The 23,461-nt window shown below is 45.2% G+C and overlaps 1 protein-coding gene across 11 annotated transcripts in view; it reads left to right on the top strand.

Moving 5' to 3' along the window:
* Nucleotides 1-23,461, top strand: part of FKTN (fukutin) — a 53,903-nt gene that overhangs the window by 5,994 nt on the left and 24,448 nt on the right. For 2 of the 11 annotated variants that reach the window (XM_075594478.1, XM_075594554.1), the window contains exons 2-4: nucleotides 11,649-11,715; nucleotides 16,964-17,150; nucleotides 18,283-18,342. In XM_075594478.1, the coding sequence (XP_075450593.1) occupies nucleotides 17,046-17,150; nucleotides 18,283-18,342 (165 nt within the window). In that variant the 5' untranslated portion in view covers nucleotides 11,649-11,715; nucleotides 16,964-17,045. Of the gene's footprint in view, nucleotides 1-9,719; nucleotides 9,912-10,205; nucleotides 10,396-11,648; nucleotides 11,716-16,963; nucleotides 17,151-18,282; nucleotides 18,343-23,461 lie in introns of those variants that run through there. The other 9 variants (XM_075594504.1, XM_075594534.1, XM_075594495.1 and 6 more) reach the window with 9 other exon arrangements.

The following is a 23,461-nucleotide window of genomic DNA, read 5'->3' as shown; positions in this document are numbered from 1 at the left end:
TAACCCCACATTTGCATCAGGAATGCCAGCCAGTCTACCCCACGGAATATCTGGCAGGAAACCCTTTGTTGTAAGGTGTGAAATGGAACACTTGAAGACTGCTCTGGTTTGAGTAATCTCCGCCCTCATGCAAACAGTAGAGGTGACAAAATCCTTTGAAACATACTTAAGTCCTAGACATTGGGTCGCCTTTCTGGCCATATGCTACCCTGGTATGCAAAGGAATTTCCTCTGGGTTTTACCCATACCTTGAAACACAGTATGATAGATAAAACATGAACATATTAAAATATCCGGTTCCGTTAGGTCCAGCAGGTCCAAACTTCCCAGTTCTCAATGCCGGAACTGGGACACCCTATGGTCCAATTTGCGACTTGCTACGACCTTCGGGACCGGAGATACACAAATACACTTAAAACCGTTTCACATTTTAATACACAAATCTCCGCTGTAAGTTAAATCACGGTTTTTCACTAAATCCTCATTAAAAACAACGGGCTCCGCCGCCATAGACTTTCAATGGCAAACCCGCTGCGGTTGGCGGCTATGGGAATCCGCCGCCATAGACTTTCAACGGGGCGACGCCGCCGTTGAAGTCAATGGGGGTTTTCCGCCGTAGCCGGTCAATGGGGTTTGGCCGCCATTGGAGTCTATGGGAAAAGTCCCGAACTTTCAAGGGGGTCCATACTCCGTCGGGTTGGTCCAAGATGGTTCTGCAGCGATGCCGGAGCAGTGGCTACAGATACCCCAAACCCTGATCCTCTGGGCCCACCGGAACTATGGATTACCAAATTTCAGCTTTTCACACTTAGCCGTTTTCTTGAGCTGTTTCTGCCGCTGCCATTGAAACCTATGGCGCGACCCGCTCTTCTCGGTTCGACCCTTATCGGGGGTCCAGGATACGGGGACCCGGTTGTGGTCGAGTGGGGGGAGGTCTAGGAACTAGGGGCAGAAAGAATTTTATTTCTAGGGGCCCTAGAACTGTTTATTCCCACGCCACTTGTCGTTGAACTTGGCTAATCAGTGATCAAAGCTCTCCTATTGAAAATGTATCCGCTTTGCGGTTAAGCGGTTTGGACGGCAGCCAACTCGTTCCTGGAAAGCTCCTTCGAGGATTTCTATTGAAGTCAATGAGCCCATTGACTTACAATGGGAAACCGCCGCTCCTCCTCTCGGACGCCATCTGCTGGTCTTCTCAGGAAACAGGGCCAAAACGGCAAGATTCGCCATTGAAACACATGGAGTCCCAATGGCGGCCTATGGGAGCCTGCAAAATGGTGCCTGTAAAGGCGGGAAAATTACACAGGCTATAATCATTAAACAACTATTAACCCTTTTGCTCCCGGATGGATCCTAGTGTGTGTGTGATGCAGACACTGATATAACAATAATCCAGGGGAACAGTGGAATATACATTTTCAGGTTATGACAAGGGTTAAATCACATTTCTGGGCCTCAGCCCAGTTAACCCCTTGTCTCCCTGGTGAGGTTAGGGGGTGGCCAATTGGGGTGTAACCCCTTTAATCCCGGGCCAAATCCTCCCCATCGTCACACCTCCGCTGCTCAATGGGTGCCTGGTACCCCAGCTGCCTCCCCCTGGCACTGGGATACCACTGGCGCCCTTGAAGCACTCAATAAGTCCTGAGGGATTGGCCTGGCAAAATTGTCCTCCGGCCTTGTCCAGTACATTGTCCTGGTCATAGTGGATTGTAAAGTCCAGATCCTGTGGAGCAGGGCTCCATCGTGGCTGCCGGGCATTCTCCTTTGCCTCCCTCTGCCCCCCACCCAGTGCCTGGTGAACCAAGTCCATGGTGAAGGGGCCCCGTTGCAGACCAGTCTGCACACTGCCCAGAGACTGGCATGTCTCTGCATCTGCAGGAGACCAGCTATCCAGCACAGACCGTCGCTTTCCTGTCAACCAAGTCTGGGTAAGAGCTATGTCACTATCCTGTAGGGAGCCTACCTGCTCTGGCCCTGTGCCCACCTGTAGCTGCTCTGCTATACTCCTGACTCTCCTCCCTGGCTGCCTATCTACCCACAGCCCCTCCTTTGGGAACCCAGGGGAACCTGTCAGAGGGGTCACTCCTGGCCAGTCAGAACAAGGGACCTTCTTCCTACCTAGCCCATCCCTAGCCTCTGCCAGCTGCCTAACACCCCTCTGACCTCCTATCTCCCTCTGCTCCACGGTGCCTCCCTGCCTAGCCTCCCCTAGGCCCAGCACCTCAGCCTGCTGCTTACCTCCCTGCAGCCCACCTGCACTCCTCCCCCCCCTGGGCAATCCTAACCCAGACCCTGGAGCTACCTGAGTGCACCTACCTCCCTGACCTTGTCTCCCCCTTACCAGGGATGAGCTCAGGGGCATCTCTCCAGATGCAACCGCCTTAGCTCTTGGCTGGCAGGTATCCCTGGGGTGGCACAAGCCTGCCACTGCCCCGGATACCCCCAGCCCATAGCCAGGCTGCAACAGGGGGTTGCTGATCTGAGACACCCCCTGAGGCCCTGCCAGGGTAATGGGGGACTCTAGCTGCCATACCTGCTGCTTTCCCTCCCCGGCTACCACTAGCCCTTCTCCCACTGAGAACTGATGCTGGCTACCTACCTGCAGCCTCCCCTCACTCCCCTTCTCCCTAGCTAATCCTAACCTGGATTCTAGGGACACCTGAGTGAGGCCATTTCCCGGACACTGTTTCCCCATTACCGGGGATGAGCTCAGGGTTGCTGGTGCAGATGCACCCACCTTAGCTTCTGGCCGGCAGGTAATCTGGGTTTGGTCTAACTTTGCCACAACCCCTGATACCTCCGGCCCATAGCCAGGCTGCAACAGTGGGGCTCTTAACCGAGAGTCCCCTTGCTGCTCCGCCAGGGTAATGGGGAAGTCTAGCTGCCCTACAAGCTGCCCTTCCTTCCCCTCCCCTGCTGCCCCTATCTCCTGCCACCCCCCAGTCACCCCTAGAGTGAAACAACAGGGTACAGTCATAGGAACAAATAAGTCAGGGTCAGTCTGCGACTTGGTCCGCTGCCTTCGTTGGTCCCAATTGCAGGGGGACTGGAGTGGCCGCCGCCGGCAACATCTGGGCCGGGAAGCAACGGGTCGCCGCCGCAGCAGCGCCCGGGGTTGGCACAGGGGAAACGATGCAGGACTGGGGTCCCAGGTCTTTGTGGAGAAACACAGCTCCATGCAAACCAGGTAACATAACCCCCTCCCGCAATCCCTGTCCCTCCCCCCACTCAGAAAGGGCTCCGGCACTTTGCCGGAATCGCGGCTCTTCTGCCGCCGCCGCCATGGGCGAGCCCCGGGTAGCTGCCGTAGCAGTACCCGGTGGTGATGCAGGGTCGCCGCGTGGGTTGTGGGGCTCTGGTCGTCGCTGGGAATCGCCGACTCCGCCAAACCATGTGAAACACCCACCTCCCGCACACCCCAACCCTCCCCCCATATAAAATTGCCGCCGGCAGGATGCCGGAGTGGCGGTTTCTTCTCCGCCGCGATCAGGTGGATGGCCGCTGCTCTCCGCCGCTGTTGCTGATGCAGCCCATCCAGGTTCTCCAGGAGACGTCCCGAGGAGGGTTGTCGCCCCGGCTGGGCGGGAGCCATCAGAGGATGCCGCTAACTGGGTCATCTTTTCCGCAGCTCGTGAGCGCTGGCCCTGAGGGGCTTCTTCGCCCGACCGCGCACGGTCAGGGCACTGGGCATTATTGTGGCCCATTTGTTGGCAGTGCCGAAGCGGCTGCCGGTGCTTCTCCACCACCGGTGGACTAACCCCAGCAAGGGGCAACGGAGTCCAGAGCGGAGTTGCTGGAGCGCCGGGCTCATTCCAGAGCTTCTCCGCCACCGGTGGACTAACCCCAGCAAGGGGCAACGGAGTCCAGAGCGGAGTTGCTGGAGCGCCAAGCTCATTCCAGAGCTTCTCCGCCGCCGGTGGACTAACCCCAGCAAGGGGCAACGGAGTCCAGAGCGGAGTTGCTTGAGCGCCGGGCTCTGGGAGAGGATAAGCGGGTCGGTGTGGTACCGACGCAAGGAACTGAGTCCACTTCGCCGGGAACCACGTCTTGCGCAACGCACACACCAGTGCTAGCTCTTTCAGGGAAAATGGACGGGCCACCGCAACGGCCGTAACCTCTCCTGGTGCAAGACTTCTGTGGTCTCCGAGACCACCCGCTCCCTCCACAAGTCTCTGCCGTCCCGGAGCTTGATCCATTCCCTGCTCTCCGGGCGGTTTGATGGTTACAGCGGCTGCAGCTGTGGATCTTTTCTCAGCCTGCCAGGTTTCATGCTCACAGATTGCTGTCTCTCTCTCAGCCTTGCTGGCTGCTGGTCCCCGCGCCGACTTGATGCACTCCTCCGGTCTCGGTGCCCAGCTCCAGTCAGACGGATGGCCGGCACTTTGGTTCTGGAGGCAATGCTTCTCACAAGTAGGGGAACAGTGAGGAGGTGCCATATCTTGTGTTATATGTTGTACACTGTGTGTTCAATATCTTTGGTCCCAGGAACTCGCAATTACCATCAAGTTCCCACTATATTACAGTATCCCGCAGAACACTAGTAATACAGGTCCAGTTAAATCCCACCGCTGCCACCAGTTAATATACAAGCCTGTGACGGGAGCTTTGTGACAGGCTGTAATTTACACACAAATATATATATATATAAATGATAATATATATTTATAACTGGGTCTGAACTGGGACGAGACTTAGATATGATAAAATATAATTTATTCCTTGATAAAGGTGAACACATCAGATATACAAATAACAGGCAAAATATAGACACTTAAAATGGAAATGATGAAGCAGTCATATCTGGACTGGCAGTTCATACAGCACTCTTCATAGTCATCAAGACACCAAAGACATGAAAGACCTCTGGCAGGAAGACAGTGCATAGCGTTTCTCTCAGCAATCAAGATGGTATAGAACAGACAAAGGATAAAGGGTTGACCACAGATTATATACCTTTTGTGGCCCTATCCTTAACCTTAAGTACAGGTGATTGGTTTTCAATTACCTCCAGCCACTCACTAACATGGGAACACATTTTGATCCATGCCCCCTGCTAGTTGGTACATGCGCAGTAGCACTCTGGGGTCTCATTTCTGTAACCCCACATTTGCATCAGGAATGCCAGCCAGTCTACCCCACGGAATATCTGGCAGGAAACCCTTTGTTGTAAGGTGTGAAATGGAACACTTGAAGACTGCTCTGGTTTGAGTAATCTCCGCCCTCATGCAAACAGTAGAGGTGACAAAATCCTTTGAAACATACTTAAGTCCTAGACATTGGGTCGCCTTTCTGGCCATATGCTACCCTGGTATGCAAAGGAATTTCCTCTGGGTTTTACCCATACCTTGAAACACAGTATGATAGATAAAACATGAACATATTAAAATATCCGGTTCCGTTAGGTCCAGCAGGTCCAAACTTCCCAGTTCTCAATGCCGGAACTGGGACACCCTATGGTCCAATTTGCGACTTGCTACGACCTTCGGGACCGGAGATACACATACACTTAAAACCGTTTCACATTTTAATACACAAATCTCCGCTGTAAATTAAATCACGGTTTTTCACTAAATCCTCATTGAAAACAACGGGCTCCGCCGCCATAGACTTTCAATGGCAAACCGCCGCCGTTGGCGGCTATGGGAATCCGCCGCCATAGACTTTCAACGGGGCGACGCCGCCGTTTAAGTCAATGGGGGTTTTCCGCCGTAGCCGGTCAATGGGGTTTGGCCGCTATTGGAGTCTATGGGAAAAGTCCCGAACTTTCAAGGAGATCCATACTCCGTCGGGTTGGTCCAAGAGGGTCAAGGATGGTTCTGCAGCGATGCCGGAGCAGTGGCTACAGATACCCCAAACCCTGATCCTCTGGGCCCTCCGGAACCGGAGCTATGGATTACCAAATTTCAGCTTTTCACACTTAGCCGTTTTCTTGAGCTGTTTCTGCCGCCGCCATTGGAACCTATGGCGCGACCCGCTCTTCTCGGTTCGACCCTTATCGGGGGTCCAGGATACGGGGACCCGGTTGTGGTCGAGTGGGGGGAGTTCTAGGAACTAGGGGCCGAAAGAATTTTATTTCTAGGGGCCCTAGAACTGTTTATTCCCACGCCACTTGTCGTTGAACTTGGCTAATCAGTGATCAAAGCTCTCCTATTGAAAATGTATCCGCTTTGCGGTTAAGCGGTTTGGACGGCAGCCAACTCGTTCCTGGAAAGCTCCTTCGAGGATTTCCATTGAAGTCAATGAGCCCATTGACTTATAATGGGAAACTGCCGCTCCTCCTTTCGGACGCCATCTGCTGGTCTTCTTAGGAAACAGGGCCAAAACAGCAAGATTCGCCATTGAAACACATGGAGTACCGATGGCCAAATCGTCCACCTCTGTCCGGACACTGTTGACCTCTTGTTGTGAGGCATTCAGTTCTAGGTGAAGACCGTGAACCTCTTGCTGAAAGACTGTAATCTCCTTCAGTGCCTCCTCATACTTCCGCTTCAGCTTAGCCATCATTTTATCGGATTGGCGAAGCTTTCCGTCATGGTGGCATTATTAGTGTTTACAGCATTTAGCTCGGACTTGAGATCGTCCAATTCTGTTCCAGATTCAGAGTACATTGCGAGCAACGTCTTCTGTAACTCAGCATTATCTTCCCTCTCAAGTTTCAATTGTTCCCGGAGCAGATCAGTCACGCCTGGCAATTTTCAGGGCTGGTCAAGGGATCGTCACTCACTGGTTCCGGCTCAGCTTCCCTGGGATGGTTGATTGAGGGTTCCTCACTGTTGGCACCGGACAGACACTTCTTTGGTTACCCGACTTCTGCCTTGGGCCCTCTGGATATTCGGTCATCCGCATGACGAATCCTCCATTTTGTCTAGGCTGCAGGGCATCTCAGGCCCCCTTTTTCTCCGCGGGATCTGCGGACGTGTCTGTTCCTTCCACGGTACGTGAAGAGCCGCTTTTCTTTTTTCGCCTTTTTGTTTTGGATGACACCGTCCCCTCAGGGACACTGGGGTCTCCATCTTCATTTGAAATTTTGGCAGCGTCACTGGATCCACCATGCTTTTCTTGCAACTGTAATAGCTGACGGAAATATTTGGTGATCTGCTGCTCCCGCTCTTTTTCTCCTGCCGATCATATTCGTCATCATATGTAGCGGTCTTTTCGGTTCGTACCGAGTTCAGGCACCCCCACCATTCTTGGGGTGTTTTGTGGGTGTGACTCGGTTCGGGTTCCCCGTAAGAGATGTCTTCCTCCTCATCGGACTGGAAGGGCCACTCTTCTGTGGGGTAGGGTTAATTTACAGGAATGCTGCATCTTGTCCTCCATTTTGGGGCTATCAGGTGTATTTTTCTTCCTGACCTCAGGAGGCGCTATTGCAGCTGTTGCCACTATTTGCTAGAACCCCAAATTGTGGTAGTCCTACAGGTGGGCATATTTTGCTTGTAGAGGTCGTGGCTCTCACAGGCATCTCTGTAGACTTTTTTTTTTGGGGGGGGGTAAGTTTTACAATATCAGCAGTACAGTACTGTCCACGCATTCTCTCTCATTAGGTATACTGGATGTGCAGTTGCTAGGTAAAAACTTCTGTTTGCTTTACACCATTTACTTGCTAGGTCCAATCCCTCTGCTTCAGCCAAATAATGTGGTTTTCTGCTTGAATTCAGTAATTTTCAGTCTCAACTTTGGGTATTATGGCATTCACTCTTCACACTTTGGGTGCCTGTTTTACTCCCAAGATACATAGAAAGACTTTTACTTGCAGAAATTTTTTTTTATATTCTTTGCAGTGGAATATTTCTTTCACTCCCGGCAGGGCGACTTAACACTCAGCAATTGGCTTTGGGATACCTTTTACACAGCTCAGCAATTCCTTTTATCCCAGTAGGGCAATTTTACCCTCAGCACTTGTTTACTGAAAATTCCCCTGCTTCAGCACAGTCTTGCATCAATTTTCACACTTTTCTGCATATACTCCATTCAGAGTTGGTAGTCCTATGCGGTGTGGCAGCCTTTACTTGCAGAATCAGTACCGCTCGTGGGTCACCATCTGTATTCACTGCTTCAGCTAAACATTTGAAAACAACAAACGCCTATCCCTTTTAAAGGCTAACTTCTTGAACCCTTACTACGGCTGGAAGGCAAAACCCCTATTTCAATGACCATATTACACTTTATTGTGATAGGCAAATAAGGTTTACCTGCTTCAGCACAGTCTCTCTCTCTCCTCTTGGAATCGGGGAAAAGAGTCCATCTGTGGTTTTGTGGGGTTCAGTGCAGTGTAGATTTCCTGCCTGGGTGTGTATCCCTTTAACTCTGGTCTCTGCTGCATGAGATTCTTTGTTTATGTTGCTCAGGCTGTTTGTAGGCAAAAAGCACAAAAAAAAATTCACAGGCAATCTCCGGGGCCCCTTTTAACTTCAAGGGCCACCTCAATGCCACTTCTGACCATAGGAGGACGTGCGCAGAGGTATGCAATGGAGACTTGTTATGGTGAAATTAAATGAGGCTTTTATTGCGCCTGTTTCTTTAACATAAGAAAATCATCCAAACATATTCAAATAAGGGGTCAAACAAAGCTTCTGTTCCACTTGGGAGTATTTCTAGTGAAACATATGCAGTCCACAACTCCCTTTAGATTAGCATGTCTCCCAGCCCCAAACATATATCCTGATGTGCAGATAAAAAGTCTTATAAAGGAAAGTCTTATCTGTTCCTGGGTTGCTGCCTTTTCCTCAGGCTATATCAGCATTCAGGTTCAGAGGTGCTTTCCCCTGTGTCTTGTAGGCAGCGTGCTGTTTCTTCTGGCAGGCTCAAGACATCTGTTCCTATGGTCAGTCCCACAATTTGTGAGACTCAGGAAATCTCACTTCCTGTCTCAAGGGCAGGCTTTTCTAACAAACCTAATCAGCCAGGTGGTATTGGTTAATTGACTACCAGCAGTTAACCACCACACTGCTGGATTAGAGGCACGTTTCCAGAACAGCACTATATGAAATACATTATTGTTATCATAAGACGTAGCCACTACATCAGGGCTCTTCAATTGGGGCTGGCCAGAGCAAAGTGCAATGTATCACACTAAAACTCACGTTAAGGTAATGTAAAATATACTGTATATGGTATGTATGTTTTATACATGCTTGAAACCTATCCCAGCTTCATATTGCTAAGGCAGTATAACCAAGCTCTCACTGATGAGACCCAAAAGGTGGAAACAGCTGTCTGTGAGTAGGTTTACTGGCTATGCACTTTAACATAGGCTGTGCTGAAAAACTGTGTAATCTGGTAGGCGTAAGTTTATAGGGTCCATAGTAAAATAGATGAGAAGCAAAAGTTGACACTGTGTGTTTATCTACATGTCCCTTGCTGCAGTGGAAATACTATACTAAGGCGGCGTCCATACTTAGCGTGAACAAAAGGCCCGTGCCTCTATGAGGCAGGCCATAGAGCGAGCGACGAAGAGCGATGGTGCTCGCGATCCCAGAGCAGACACAATATTTTGATTTTGCCGCTTGACGGCCGAGTCCCGTGTGCAGTTCAGTCAATGAGGGCAAACTGGTCATGGGCCAGATCATACCTACCCCTTCTCTGTCCTGGCTCCAACTGTCAGTTCCCCTAACTGTCAGTTCCCCTAACTGTCAGTTCCCCTAACTGTCAGTTCCCCTAACTGTCAGTTCCCCTAACTGTCAGTTCCCCTAACTGTCAGTTCCCCTAACTGTCAGTTCCCCTAACTGTCAGGGGAACTGACAGTTAGGGGAACTAACTGTCAGTTCCCCTGGTTGCCTGGCAACATGTGGTCTGCAGCCCCCGAGGCTGCTGGGACTTGTAGTTTCCCTGTTGTGCTATACTCCTAATGGCCACCGCTTGCTACTGTGCATCCCCCCGCACTCTCCCCAGCCTTCGCTGCCTATGGAAAGGTAAGGGGACCCAGATCCATCTATCTACATCTCCTAATGAGACCAGGGTCTATACAATCCTTGGTATAATCACCTTCTTATAGTAACTGGTTGCAAAGTATAGACTTATATCAGCAGAGTGTTAACTGGCTACAAAGTTTCTAGCTACAATGTTGGAAGAGAATATTAGTTTTGCGCTGTTTGAGCTGCCAGCCGTTGCTTGCTACAGTGTGTGCAGCTATAGGTATTGAGAGGAGAGGAGGTTTGCTGTCTGCTGTGAGGCTGTCCGCTCTAACGCACAAATACTGCCCTCAGATCTTACAGAAAAATCACAGATAGTTAACCAAAGAAGATCTATCTATATCTCAGAAAGTGAATCCCTGCGCTTCTACCTTTGGGATAGCAATCAATGGGGTATGTGTGGTGTAAATACCTATAAGAAAAAAGGACACTTTTGGTATACATCCTTTGATCAAATAATGCCAAGCCTGCTAACCACGTCAAGGTAAGTCTCTATAGCAGGTCCCTACGCTAAATGCATACTAGTGTTATGTGAAATAAGCCCAGAAGGGGTTAAAATATCAAAGCATATGCTTATATAACCTAGTGCAGTTAAAAACTGGTATATACCAGAACAGAAACTCGCATGTCTGCAAGTGAAGTGAAATAATGGGACCTTGCTTTGGGATTATATACCTAGAAGAGGAGGGGCTGGCCTGCCACAAACTACTCAATAAGCGGTTGCAGGTGATTGGCTAAATATATTAAATTACACCATAGTAGTGTTGGCCTCTAGGAGCGTGCTGCTAAGGATTAAAATCGGGCCAACAAATAATGTAAAACAAATATATAATCATTGCGCTTCTCCATGTAAAGAGCATGGATTGCTATCCCAAAGGGAGAAGCGCAGGGATTCACTTTCTGTTTTGCACATTTGTAAGGCCAATTCTTTCACTAGCTGCATGCTCTTTACACAGAGAAGCGCAGTGATTATATATTTGTTATATATCTATATCTGCATCTCTTAATGAGACCAGAGTCTAAACATCTATTGGAACTGACTAAGAATAATTTAAAATCAATACGCCGACGGCCGTTTCTTGTACATGTGCACGCTTTCTCGAGGCTTGTGGTAGTACAGGAAGGGGACGTCTACCTAACCTGTCATGCCTTTTTATACCTAATGCTCTATGATCATTGGAGACGTGACCGAGTGTTAGGTGTTGGAAAACAGAGGATGCTTATCTCCAAATGGCATCAGATCTTGTGGAAGATAAGTGTGCACTGTATTTATCAGATGCAGGTACTGTTAATCCTTCACAATGCAAAGTATGTCTCCATAGCACATAGCCACAAAAAGGAACATTTATAAGTAGGTAATAGATATGTACTTTAATCCCAAGTGCAATTTTATAAAACTCCTTGATAAAGTGTATTTTACACGAAACGCGTAGGAGGGTGTTTACCTCCACTTTTAAGATGGATCAATAAAGAAGATTTTTTTATACATTAGTCTGGGACCCACTCTTGGCTGTGTGCCAGTTTTTTTCCTTTTGTTCTCCAAGTATTAAATGTAGTGTTGGATCAAAAATACAGTTCTGATGTTGAAATGCCTATTATTCTGGCGCAACCTATTTAATCCTAAATACAGTATTGTACAGGTGAGTATTAATTGTATAGTTGGGTAAAAAATACAATATATTGATGTTTTATGTGCCTATTATTCTGGCTAAACCTATTTATGTGTGTTTATAATAGGAATTGGATATGTGAAGAACATTGTATGAGGTACCTGGAAGTGGCATCATACACAAAACCCACCTGGGTGAGTATACAGCATTGTTCATGCCTAAGCACCATTAGTAGACAGTAATGCCTGGTTAATTTCAATGCAATGTTTGTTCCTATTGACTGATGGCTTTGATAGTTGGTAATTGGTCAGATAAAAGCGGAATAGACAAAACCCTCATTCAACCCATTTGGGGGTGAGGGTTTCCAAGTTGAAACCCCATCTTGACTCCCTCCTGAGCAGCTCTAAGTCCCAGTCACTCCCTATCATTGACATTCAAGATGCCAACGAATTCTTGTAAAGATCTACTGTCCCCATCCCATATTAGCAGCACATCATCGATGTATCTACCCCAAAGTGTGATGATGGTATGGTACTCTAATGCCTCAGAAAAACTATTTTGGCTTCCCACCAGCCCAGGTACAGGTTCGCATAGGATGGGGCACAAGTTGTCCCCATCGCTGTACCCTGGGTCTGGTGGTACATTTTTCTGTCACAGATAATAGTTTTTAGTTAGAACAAATTCCAGTAGTCTGGTTACAATGTCATTGTGTTCTCTATAGCATTCTCCTCTGGTGTTTAGGAAATATTTGATGGCATCAATACCTACATTATGTGGGATGCTAGAGTAGAGCCCTTCTACATCTAGTGATGCTAATATGGTGTCGGGATTGATGGTGATGCCGTCCAGCTTCCTAAGAACATCCTTGCTATCTTGTAAGTAGGATGGGAGCGCCCTAACGAAAAGGTCTTAAGATCTCATCCACATATTGGCTAGTTTTCTCTGTCAGGTTGCTAATACCCGATACAATGGGCCGTCCTGGTGGGGGTACCTTCCCCTTGTTTACCTTTTTGGTAGTGTGTAAAACGTCGATACAGACAGTGTTTTTACCAGCATAAACTCCTTCTCTTTCTTAGAGCGCACCTTTTAGTTCTACCCCTTCATCCAAAATAGCTATGAGTTCTTTCCTATACAAATTTGTTGGGTTAGAATCCAGTGTAGTGTAGCATTTTCTTTATCACGGATAAGTCTAAGGTTCTCCTTAACATAGTCTTCTGTATACAGAACCACTATGTGTGTGTCCCCCTGTCATTTGAGGGTTTTAGAACTATTAGTTGTTCTTTGGATAGTTCTATCATGGATGCTCTCTCTTCTGGAGTTAGATTACCATTCAGAGCACCTTTTGGATAGTGATTTCAGATCGGTGGCCAGCTAACGAATTCTTCAACATTAGGACGTGTCTTGTGGTGGTACAAATTTAGATTTCGGTTTCTACTTAGAGAATGGTCCTTCCCCTGGGATCCTAGAAGATTCCCTTTTTAAATCGCTCAGGTCTCTGAGATTGTCCAGATCTAATTGTTCAACCGAATTTAGGCCTAGAATGTAGGCATGTTGGTTTCTCTTTAAAAAAAAATTGTGAGGTGAACGGTTTATTCACTGTGGAAGGAGAGCTATATTTTTCCTCTTTCAGAGTTGGTTACTTTATGTGATGCAAGGTAGGAGAACATAGTTCAATAATAGTGATCTAATGACCATAGGTAATGAACCTGTTATCAATGGCAGTTTCTTGATTGAAGAGGAACACTGGGCTGGGTGTGTGATAAGTGAGTATTCAGGTATATAGGTAGGCGTGCAAATGAGACATTTGTATGATGTCCTGGTGAGTGTGGTGAATGGAGATAGATGAGCCCCACCACATCACTCCCAATAAGGACCCAGTCTAACATACGCCTATGAGCACCTATAGTATACCTCCCAGTACAATATTGAAGTACAGTGACTCACGTGAACCATGCCCGTTTGTCTTCTTGGATGTGTGCTTCTGCGTAGATGAGTATACAGTCAGGTAGCCACAAGATGCGGAAGTGCAGATCACAGCAGAACAGGACTCCACAGGACAGCAGCGGTGTGATTAAAAGGATACTTTATTAACACATCATGGTGCAGACAGAGATGGGTGCAAAAGATCTCCTCTTACGCATTTCACGCCTGTGCGGCGCTTCGTCAGAGAGTGAAGATAGGTGTGCTGCGTTCCTCCTCTTATTGTGAATGCTGATTGCCAGAAATTGCATTCAGCCGCCATAACCGGAAACCGGAAGTGACTCAACTTGGCCCCAAAGCCGGGTGTGACGTATCGCAAAGTATGCGATCCAGTCTTTGTGTGTAAACTATCTATGTAGTCATGGTGATGATTACGTCATCTCTTGTAATGGAGCAGAGGAAAGAATATTATATCAGAGGGAACGCAGCACAAGTACCTTGCTAACAGCAAATAATGCATAAAAACGCAAGGTATATTAAAAACAAAGATTGATGTTAGAACAGTATATCAGAGGACATGTAGAAAAAGCAATGGCATAGATAGATATGTTTGTACTCAAACGTAATAGAAACTATGCATTTTGAGTCAAAACAAAAAGAACAAGTGTACAGACACCAATTAATATTCTGCATGTAATATGCACAGTATATCATTAATTAAAGAGACATGTATATAGGACAACAGGACATATGAGAATCATTTATATAGAGAGATTTTACGTTTGCAATGAATGTAATGTCACTATATTGAAAAAGACATAACTCTGTGATATTTAAACATTCGTGGTTATGATATACAATATACTCAATTATTATCATAGGAAGTGTTTAAGCTCCCAATCTGTATTTATACCCCCGGGTGATAATGACCCGAGGGTATAAAACCAAAACATTTCTCTTTGGTTGAGATTGCCTTCTCTATTTCCTCCCCTGGTATGTTTGGGGATATGTTCCAGAGCGTTAAATGTAAATGTATCAATTGAGCCAAGTGGGCAGTCATGAAAATGTTTTAATACAGGTAGGTTTAAATCATTCTTTTTGATAGAACGTAAATGTTCTGAAATTCTAATTTTTAATGGACGAATCGTCCTTCCAATGTATATGCTGCCGCAAGCACAGTTCAATCTATACACTACGTAATTAGTTTTACACGTCATAAAATGATTGATTTTATATTTTTGACCTGTGTGTTTACTAATTACTTCTGACAGAGGAATGGCATATTTGCAATATGTACAATTCCCACACTTGTAGAACCCTTTGGAAAGTTTGATGTCTTTTGATTCTGAAACAAATAAACTTGGTGATAAATGATAGCCGATAGTTTTGGCTTTTTTGTATACAAATCTTGGGGTATTAGACACAACAGCAGCCATTCCTCTGTATCAAGTACAATTCTGAAATCATGTAGGTGAGGCGAGCTAGGGGAAGAAAGAGTAGAGAACACTCCTTTTTATATGTGATAACCTGGGGGGTGTGGGGAAGGAATGTTTCCCCTGCTCAGCTGATACTAATATTGGTACGGTGCTATTACCAGGATAGTACTATGTTAAGAACAGAGCGAAAAAGAATCTGGTAAACTGGAAGCACTCAAGTACCTATATGTATTAATTATAGTATTAAAAATAATTTGTATTGGTGATCTTTATTATAATAACAGGGTATAAATGGAAACACGACGAGTGCTGAATAGAATAGGTCAATAGTATAGATATACAAAACAAAGAGTGATGTTTCGCCTACATAGTATTTACCCTTGATTATCAGTCATAATGGACTGGTATCCTCTTGACTGTAACTAACGTAGTTTCTATATAGAGATGTTTGTGCTTTGTTTGCACCACTCCAATGACATGATCATATGAATGGCAAGTTCAAAGGTCATGCTCTTACTGTAGTATTCCTGCAGCTACAGAGGATTGCCATGGTTTAGAATATGAGCATTAGCCAAAGACCATGTATATACTATGTTGTGTGCGGACACCTCCAGTTTGGTATTGTTGATCTACATGTAGGAGATACATTTTACATTACGGCCTATTCATTTTCTAGGGATAAAGAAGGAATTTTTCTACTGGACATAAAATTCTGCTACCAATAAGATGGTATTACATTTGCTTTGTCAATTTCTTAAAAAATTACCTTTTGCCTTCCCATTGTGGACTCATATTTATTGTGAAATCAGCCATGTTTTTGGAGAAGCATTGATGTTTTTTATTGACTTAAGCATGGCCACTATTGTGAATTTGACAAATGTTTTGTTTCCAAGGTGTTTGCACTAATCTATCTTGACAAAGGTCCATGGTTAGGACCGAAAACGTCGATCTGATTTCACTTTAAATAAATCTAATACTTGTCCTTTGTAGTGCTGCCTTTTTTTCCTTCTTGGAAAGGAGAATAAATTGCTTTATGGACTGTGCCGTTTGGCGCATGGCGTGTACCCGAGGCAGTTCCAAACAAGTCATGTGAGGGCACCTTTATACCTAATGCACTCCTTTAGTATTAGACATTCTTATCTTAGAAATATGTATTTCTTTTTTTGACATCCCGTGGCAGTGGCGGTCCTACACCAGGGCTCTTCAACTAGTTCTCCAAAGGGGCCAGTTCTGAAAACATTTAGTAGTACAAAGTAGTACAAGCAATTTTAGATACATTTACAGACCTAACAATTATTATAGTTAAATGTTTTGCATGTACTGTATAACATCTGTACCCCATATGTTTCATTAGCATAACTTACAAGCCAGTTTCAGTGTGAAAAACGGCACTTGCCTGCCTGAGTATCTAGTATGGAATTAACAGGAGCGGGGAGTTCAAGTGCCACATCAAAGCCCTTTCTGGGCTGCATTTGGCCTGTGGGCCACCAGTGGAAGCACTCTGGCCTACACCCTTGAACCCGGTTGTTATCCTACATGCCACTTTTTCATACTGAGGCACTGAGCAGCATGAATTCAGTGCTTTAAAGGGTGGATTAAAATGGCAACTAGCGATTTTGACAAATTTTAGGGCCAAGCGCTGGGATTGTAGGTGAAGAGACCGAGCCAGATTAAGGGTCTTCCACAGAGAGAGTGTGGTGCTTGTCCTTGAAATTATATAATAACAAGAACCTTCATGTTTGATTATTCATTCCAATACATTTTATTGTGACATACTGTAATCCTAGACTTTGACGTTTTGAAGAAATACCGAAGTAAACTAATAGTTTCAAAGGCTTTAAAAATGGCAAACCCTGTAACTACACAGGTCAGTATCTCTGGAACTAGGAGGTCCTCTAGAGCTGAAAAAAACATTGTTCATCCCCCGAGGACCCCCCGTTCCTATTCGTTAAAAAAAAAAAAAAAAAAAGCCTGTTCAGAGGCTCTATCTTTCTGCATCCATATACCACCACTTACTTAACTCTGTAATTTACCCCGAAATACAGTTCTTTGACAGAGAATTTGTTTCCCATTGTCTTGTTCCCAGATTACTTGCACTATCCATGTGATCCAATGAAGATGACAAAGACTGAGATGACTTTTGGTTGGGTCTCAACAAGTCCTGGGCGATGCAACGAATCAATAAAAACGTGGTTTTGGCCCTTCTGACTGCGGCGAGTTCCTTGTTCCTCCTTTTTCAGTTGTATTACTATAGATATTACATATCTGCAAAGGTAATGGACGGTCAACAGAGTTTTATTTTGTAGTTCAGAAAGTACAGCATGTCATGTAGTAAGGAGCACTTACTGCAGGGGCTTGTGCTCTAAAATGTTCCCATTGACATAAATGTGAGTTTGCATACGTTTGTGCCTAACTGGCTTGATCACCCTTTAGAGCATAACCGCCATAGAGGAATTTGTGTTAATACTGTAGGGAAGCTTTTTGTGTTCACAGCAAAGATAAACCTAAAGCTGAATATTATCTCTTAAAGTTTGTGTAGTTCTCAATCTTAAAGCTGCAGTTCAAGCAATATCCTACAGTACATGTTTGTTTTTTTTGTTTGTTTTTTTATTATAAATCCGTTCTGTTTTTTTTTGTTTGTTTTTTTATTATAAATAAATCCGTTCTGTACTATGAGAAAATACTTGTAGCATTTAAAAAAAATAAAATGTAAAGACATTTTTAATGTATTCTAATGTAACAAACATTTTTGTTTCTATAAAAAACATTTACAAGGTCACATCCCCTTCCTCTTCTGAGACAGGCTCTGGCTCTTGAGCCCTGCCCTCTCTCTAGCAGTGCACTAATTGTATCTAGTAACTGCCTGGTCACATGATCTTCCACACAAAACTTTGCATAGTGGGTACCGTTTTGCAGCAATAATCGTGAATTAAATAACCCAGAGCAAAGCGATCGATTACAGTTGAACGGATCGATCGGCAATTGTCAGTGTGCAGATTGTATTGATGCACATATTGAATGGGGGGGGGGGAATTCAGCATATATTTTGTATTTATCCTCAAAGTATAAACAACATGCCTAATATTGTGATTTTTCATATAATATTATGTTATCTATTGTTTCTTATGAAACAAGAGGGCAATCTTAATTTTCGCATCCACAGCCTAAACATGTGCAACTAGGTCTGGATACTCGCAGTCTGACATTACAATAGAAAGATAGGAAATACTCAGACTTGCTTTTTATTTAATTTAAAAATTGTGTTTTCTTTATTGGAGTTATTTGGCATTAAGGTATTGTTACAAGACTTTTTTATAAGCACTTTTGTACAGTATAGTGATTTTATTCATGTGCTGATTGTGTGTTTAGATTACTATTATTATTATTATTTATTTTACACATTAGAATGGTCAAGCCTTTTCTAAGCTGAAGGGAAGTTTGCCGGGACATGAAAATTCACAATGGGTAAGTGCTGAATCTTTTCTTAAAATTTTGTATGAACCATGCAACCAAGCATGGGTTTCGTATTAAACTCTTTGGCCAAAACATAAGCCTGCGGCCACATCACAACATGACCACTCTGCAGGTCCTAACACTAAGGCTATGGCCCCAGTGCTCACTGCTGCACGTACGCCTGGCGGCGCATGCACAGATTACAGCCGCCATCTGCAGTCTGTAGGGGAGCGATGTGATGCGCGCGGGGCGTGGCCATGACGGGGCATATCTGCTCTACCAGTGGCTGCCCACCGAGCACATGACAGCGTCGCAGCATGGGAAGACAAAATTATTGTCTTGCCGGCAGATGCGCAATTGTGAGAGCGGAACGCACACAGGAGCTACTGGGGCCTGCCTGACTAGAGGGGAGTGCCTGGTGTGACCACTGGTGTGAGTACCCTGTGACCACTGGAGATCCGGCCTAACTGTGAAAATTCTCATTTACCTCTAATGGAGAATACTCACAGATGGCGTTGGGACCGGCATAGGTCATAACATTATGTAGCTGCAGTCTTATAACGCTTTGGCCAAATAGTTTAACGAAATGACCCTTACTTTGTGAAGACGTATGTCACGGGAGACCAGGACTTTTTTAACACTTTTTTTTTTTTTTAACTGGGATCATTCACTAGGCAAAACAAGGTAGTGGAATAAAATGTAGTTAATTCGGATAAATCCATGTACACACAATGAAATACAAAATACAGGTAAAATACACACTTACTTGGGATGAAAACTAGCCTCACATAGGTGCAGGGCGCCTGCTTCAGAAGGTTTACCCTGACCGGGAAATTGTCCCGGGGCTTCCTGGTACTCTTTTCGGGTAGAAGACCCAACCGCAACCGCTACATTCTGTTTTGAGAACTTGGACTTGGCGTCTGACTTTCCTAGCTCCAAAATGAAGCCGGTTGCTCTGCTATTCGCAACAGAGCAACTCTGAAAAGCCCGCCTTTGCATCAACCACTCAAGTCACTGTAGGTCTGGTTCACTGATCGGGCCGTCTCCTTACATGCACTCCACTGAGCTATCTCTAGCATGGAAATTGGAACAGCGACCAATCACAGCATAGGAATTTTCCCACGAGCCGGAGGCTCGCCTGGCTTTACCCAATAATGGGGGGGGGTGTTCTTGGGCTTAAAGCCAGGCGAGGGGGAAATATGAATCGGCCAATGGGAAATGCGCCTTCCAGCAGCAGCTTCCCCCAGCTAACCCATTGCCACCTGCTGGGCAGGCTCCACCAGGTCTGGCAGTCACAAAGGTACCCCAGCGGGGTGCCCTTTGTTCTCCGCACCTAATACTTCACCCTTCCCCGCTCACCAAACGGTCTTCGACCTCTGGACATCCTTTCTCTCCTTTGAACTCTGTCTATGCAGACATCCTGGTGCCTATGTAGATGCCTGGGCTGACGGTATAGCCATTTATACATACAGTATAAAATATTAAAACACTGTTTTAATAAACTTGTATCGCCTGGGGAACCTTATACATGTGAGGGAAACTGGTCTGGGATACTTGGACTATAAAACCTGGATCCTGGGGGAGTAATTCACCTCGCGTACCCGCAAATCATGCCTGCACGACGGGGAGAATTACAGGACTACCGGAAACTTTTTTTTTCCCCCGAACTCCTGCAAACAGGATAAATACATTTTAACCCAAATATCCCACCTAAAACTCCCACTCCCGAAATCCCATGTTTACCGGATAAGGGGAACATGTAAAACCCCGAACAGGTCAGGTTTTTGCTATACTTTAACATTGGGAACTTGGGCTCTGGAACTTGGACTCCAAAACCCAATTGTAGAACTGGCAGACGGGGCAAAGATCTTACACAGGGTTACATTAGACTTCCATACACCCCGCGTTTTTATCTACTTCCGTGTACCCGCAAATCATACACTCCTTTGCGGGTAAAATATCAGTACTACCGGTATCTCACCTTGTCCTCACAGTTTTCTGCCTGTGGCCAGGCTGGCACACAGCTGGTCGCCATCATGGGGACCATGAGGCATGGCACCCGTGGGGCACCATCCTCAGCCAGCACGGTGGCTTTCAGTGAGGTAAGATCCCTAGCATCAGCTTGTCTGATCTCCCTCTGCCACACATGGCACCCCTAGTTTATAATCCTGCAGAGGACAATATAATAGGGACAGAATTACAGGGCAACAGTCGTGTACAATATTAGACCCAAGAGCTGACACATTCGGCTCTTGACACTCGTTTTTTAGGTGCAGCTAGCTGGGCTTCACCTTTATCATGAAGGCCGGCTACCCCCTAACGTCACAATGTACAGTTAAGTATTTAACTATATGTATATGTTTTTTTTTTATTTATTTTTTTTTTTGTTATATTGGATGTAGCATTGGGGATTTTTGTCTTTTGTTGTATACATTTGATCACTCCCAGTAGCACTCCTTTTAACACAAATATATGTGATGTGGTGGGTGTTTGGGTTAGAGTTTGCAGGGATTGTGTGTTTTGTAACTTGTCCAGAAGAGGGCACCACAAATACATTGAATAATAATTCCTGAAATAAAGAAAATGATCTGTTTGCTGAAGTTATAAATATGCTGGAAAGTTCAAACTCCAATTGAATGTTTTTGTAAAAACGATTTTGCTGTATGAGCATTTATCCATATAACAAAAACTGTTTACTTACTGAGATTTTTGCGGTTAGAAGGGAATCTGCAGAGAAGAATACACGTTTTGGCAATATTGGCTCTACTAGGTTTTCTATCCCCGTCGTTATCTTGCCATAACTTTGTTTTTCCTGCTAGAAATGAACATTAATGGGTATGATCAGAACACCAAGCATATTCTAGGTAAAATGTATTCAAGGGTAGAACCCATGCAGTTACCCATAAAGATGTTCAATCAAAACGATATACCTGTAATAACAACCAGCAATATGGCAGCAGAGTAAGAATGGGGGGAAAGAAAAGGGGTTAGAAAAAAATAAGCAAACAAATAGGGGGGAAAAAAAGAATATATACCGCTATTATTTTGTATTTTTTACAAGCTCATATAGCTTAACAAATGTATATGAAATTCTTAATATTTGTTTCCTCCTACACCTTATTTATAACATGGTTCTCTACAATATTACTGCTCAATTTTTTTTATTTATTTTTTTATTTGAAAGTAATTGAAACCTTGAAATATGCTAGCAAGAATTGAGCCTTTTTTTCTAGCCAGCCTCAGAGCTGCGCAGTAGGCAGGTACTGGTAGATCAGGCCCTCCCTCTACCTGCGGAACAGTTTTTTTTTTTTTTTTTTTCCCTTTCTGTCCTACAGTGTAGCAGTAGGGTGTTTTGTTGTTTTGCTAAATGGGGCTAACCGTGACTGCAGTTCGTTCAGTCTGGTGGGTCGTCAGCCTCTCTCCCTCTGAAACTGCTGCGAAAGCCCTGTCTGAATGGCCAGCAAGATGCCCTGCTACTGGGGATGGCTGCAAAGTGTCCTGGAATGCGTGCAGTTCAGCACATAACTGAGGTAAAAACAACAAAACAGGCAGCGCTACCCACAATAGTATGACAGAGTATATATTACCTTATGTATAAATGACCAAACATGCATAAGGGGCTGCCCAAGATACAAAAAACTGACCCCCTGGTCAGAACTATAGTATGGAAAGGGAAAGTATCTACTGGCGCCAAATAAGATATATACTGCAAAAGGATATAAGAAAACCAAGCCTGTTGGCTGTAGACACGAAACTCCTCACGTTGTGCTTAAAGAAAAGAAAAAGCACAACACATAGCGTAATACTGTGACTATAAACGGACAACACTTAACAACATGTAACAGCTGAAAAATAAATTGGTGAAATCTCAATATTAAAACATTTAATAACAATTATAAATAATATATATTACACACGGACATTTAATAAACAAATAATGCGATAAAAATAGAAGCACTCTGCACCGCCGATGGAGATAGTAGCAATGCCTACTCACCAGATGGAATGAGTAAGTAGGCGGTGGATAATTTTGAGAGTATCCCCTCTCGTTTGTAAAGCTGCTCTCTGCTGGCTGGCGTCTCTGGGACCGTAAGTGTGGAGATCTTGGTACGGTGCCTTCCGCGACTCACTTGGGAAGACGCCCAGGAGGTGATGAACAGCAACAGCTGATTCAATACGCCGTCGACATCAGCAGGAAAACCAGTTAGCAGCAAACGCAGATTCAGCAGCAGCAGCTGATGCAGCACGCCGTCGGTGTCAGCGGGCTGGCTGGTAGAAAAGGCTCCTGTGTGCTTCCTGCACCACTTTATTTCTTCATCTTCTCTTTCCCGGAAGTGGAGACACTGACTACATCCAGGTCACAGCTCTGTGTCCTACTGCGCATGCTGCTGCTGCTGAATCTGCGTTTGCTGCTAACTGGTTTTCCTGCTGATGTCGACGGCGTATTGAATCAGCTGTTGCTGTTCATCACCTCCTGGGCGTCTTCCCAAGTGAGTCGCGGAAGGCACCGTACCAAGATCTCCACACTTACGGTCCCAGAGACGCCAGCCAGCAGAGAGCAGCTTTACAAACGAGAGGGGATACTCTCAAAATTATCCACCGCCTACTTACTCATTCCATCTGGTGAGTAGGCATTGCTACTATCTCCATCGGCGGTGCAGAGTGCTTCTATTTTTATCGCATTATTTGTTTATTAAATGTCCGTGTGTAATATATATTATTTATAATTGTTATTAAATGTTTTAATATTGAGATTTCACCAATTTATTTTTCAGCTGTTACATGTTGTTAAGTGTTGTCCGTTTATAGTCACAGTATTACGCTATGTGTTGTGCTTTTTCTTTTCTTTAAGCACAACGTGAGGAGTTTCGTGTCTACAGCCAACAGGCTTGGTTTTCTTATATCCTTTTGCAGTATATATCTTATTTGGCGCCAGTAGATACTTTCCCTTTACATAACTGAGGTAAGCCACGCGGAAGAAATTGTTCTCCTAAGGGTGTGGGAAATCGGAACGCGCGTACTCTAGTGCAACATCCCTTTAAAGCGGCATGGCACTCAGACGTCATGCGTGCGACGGCACTATGCGAACCGGGCAACTATATTTAAAGGGACAATATCAGTGAGTGGTACA

Source organism: Ascaphus truei, chromosome 1 (assembly GCF_040206685.1).
Source record: "Ascaphus truei isolate aAscTru1 chromosome 1, aAscTru1.hap1, whole genome shotgun sequence".
NCBI lineage: Eukaryota > Metazoa > Chordata > Amphibia > Anura > Ascaphidae > Ascaphus > Ascaphus truei.
This window is presented reverse-complemented; position numbering and strand designations above follow the sequence as displayed.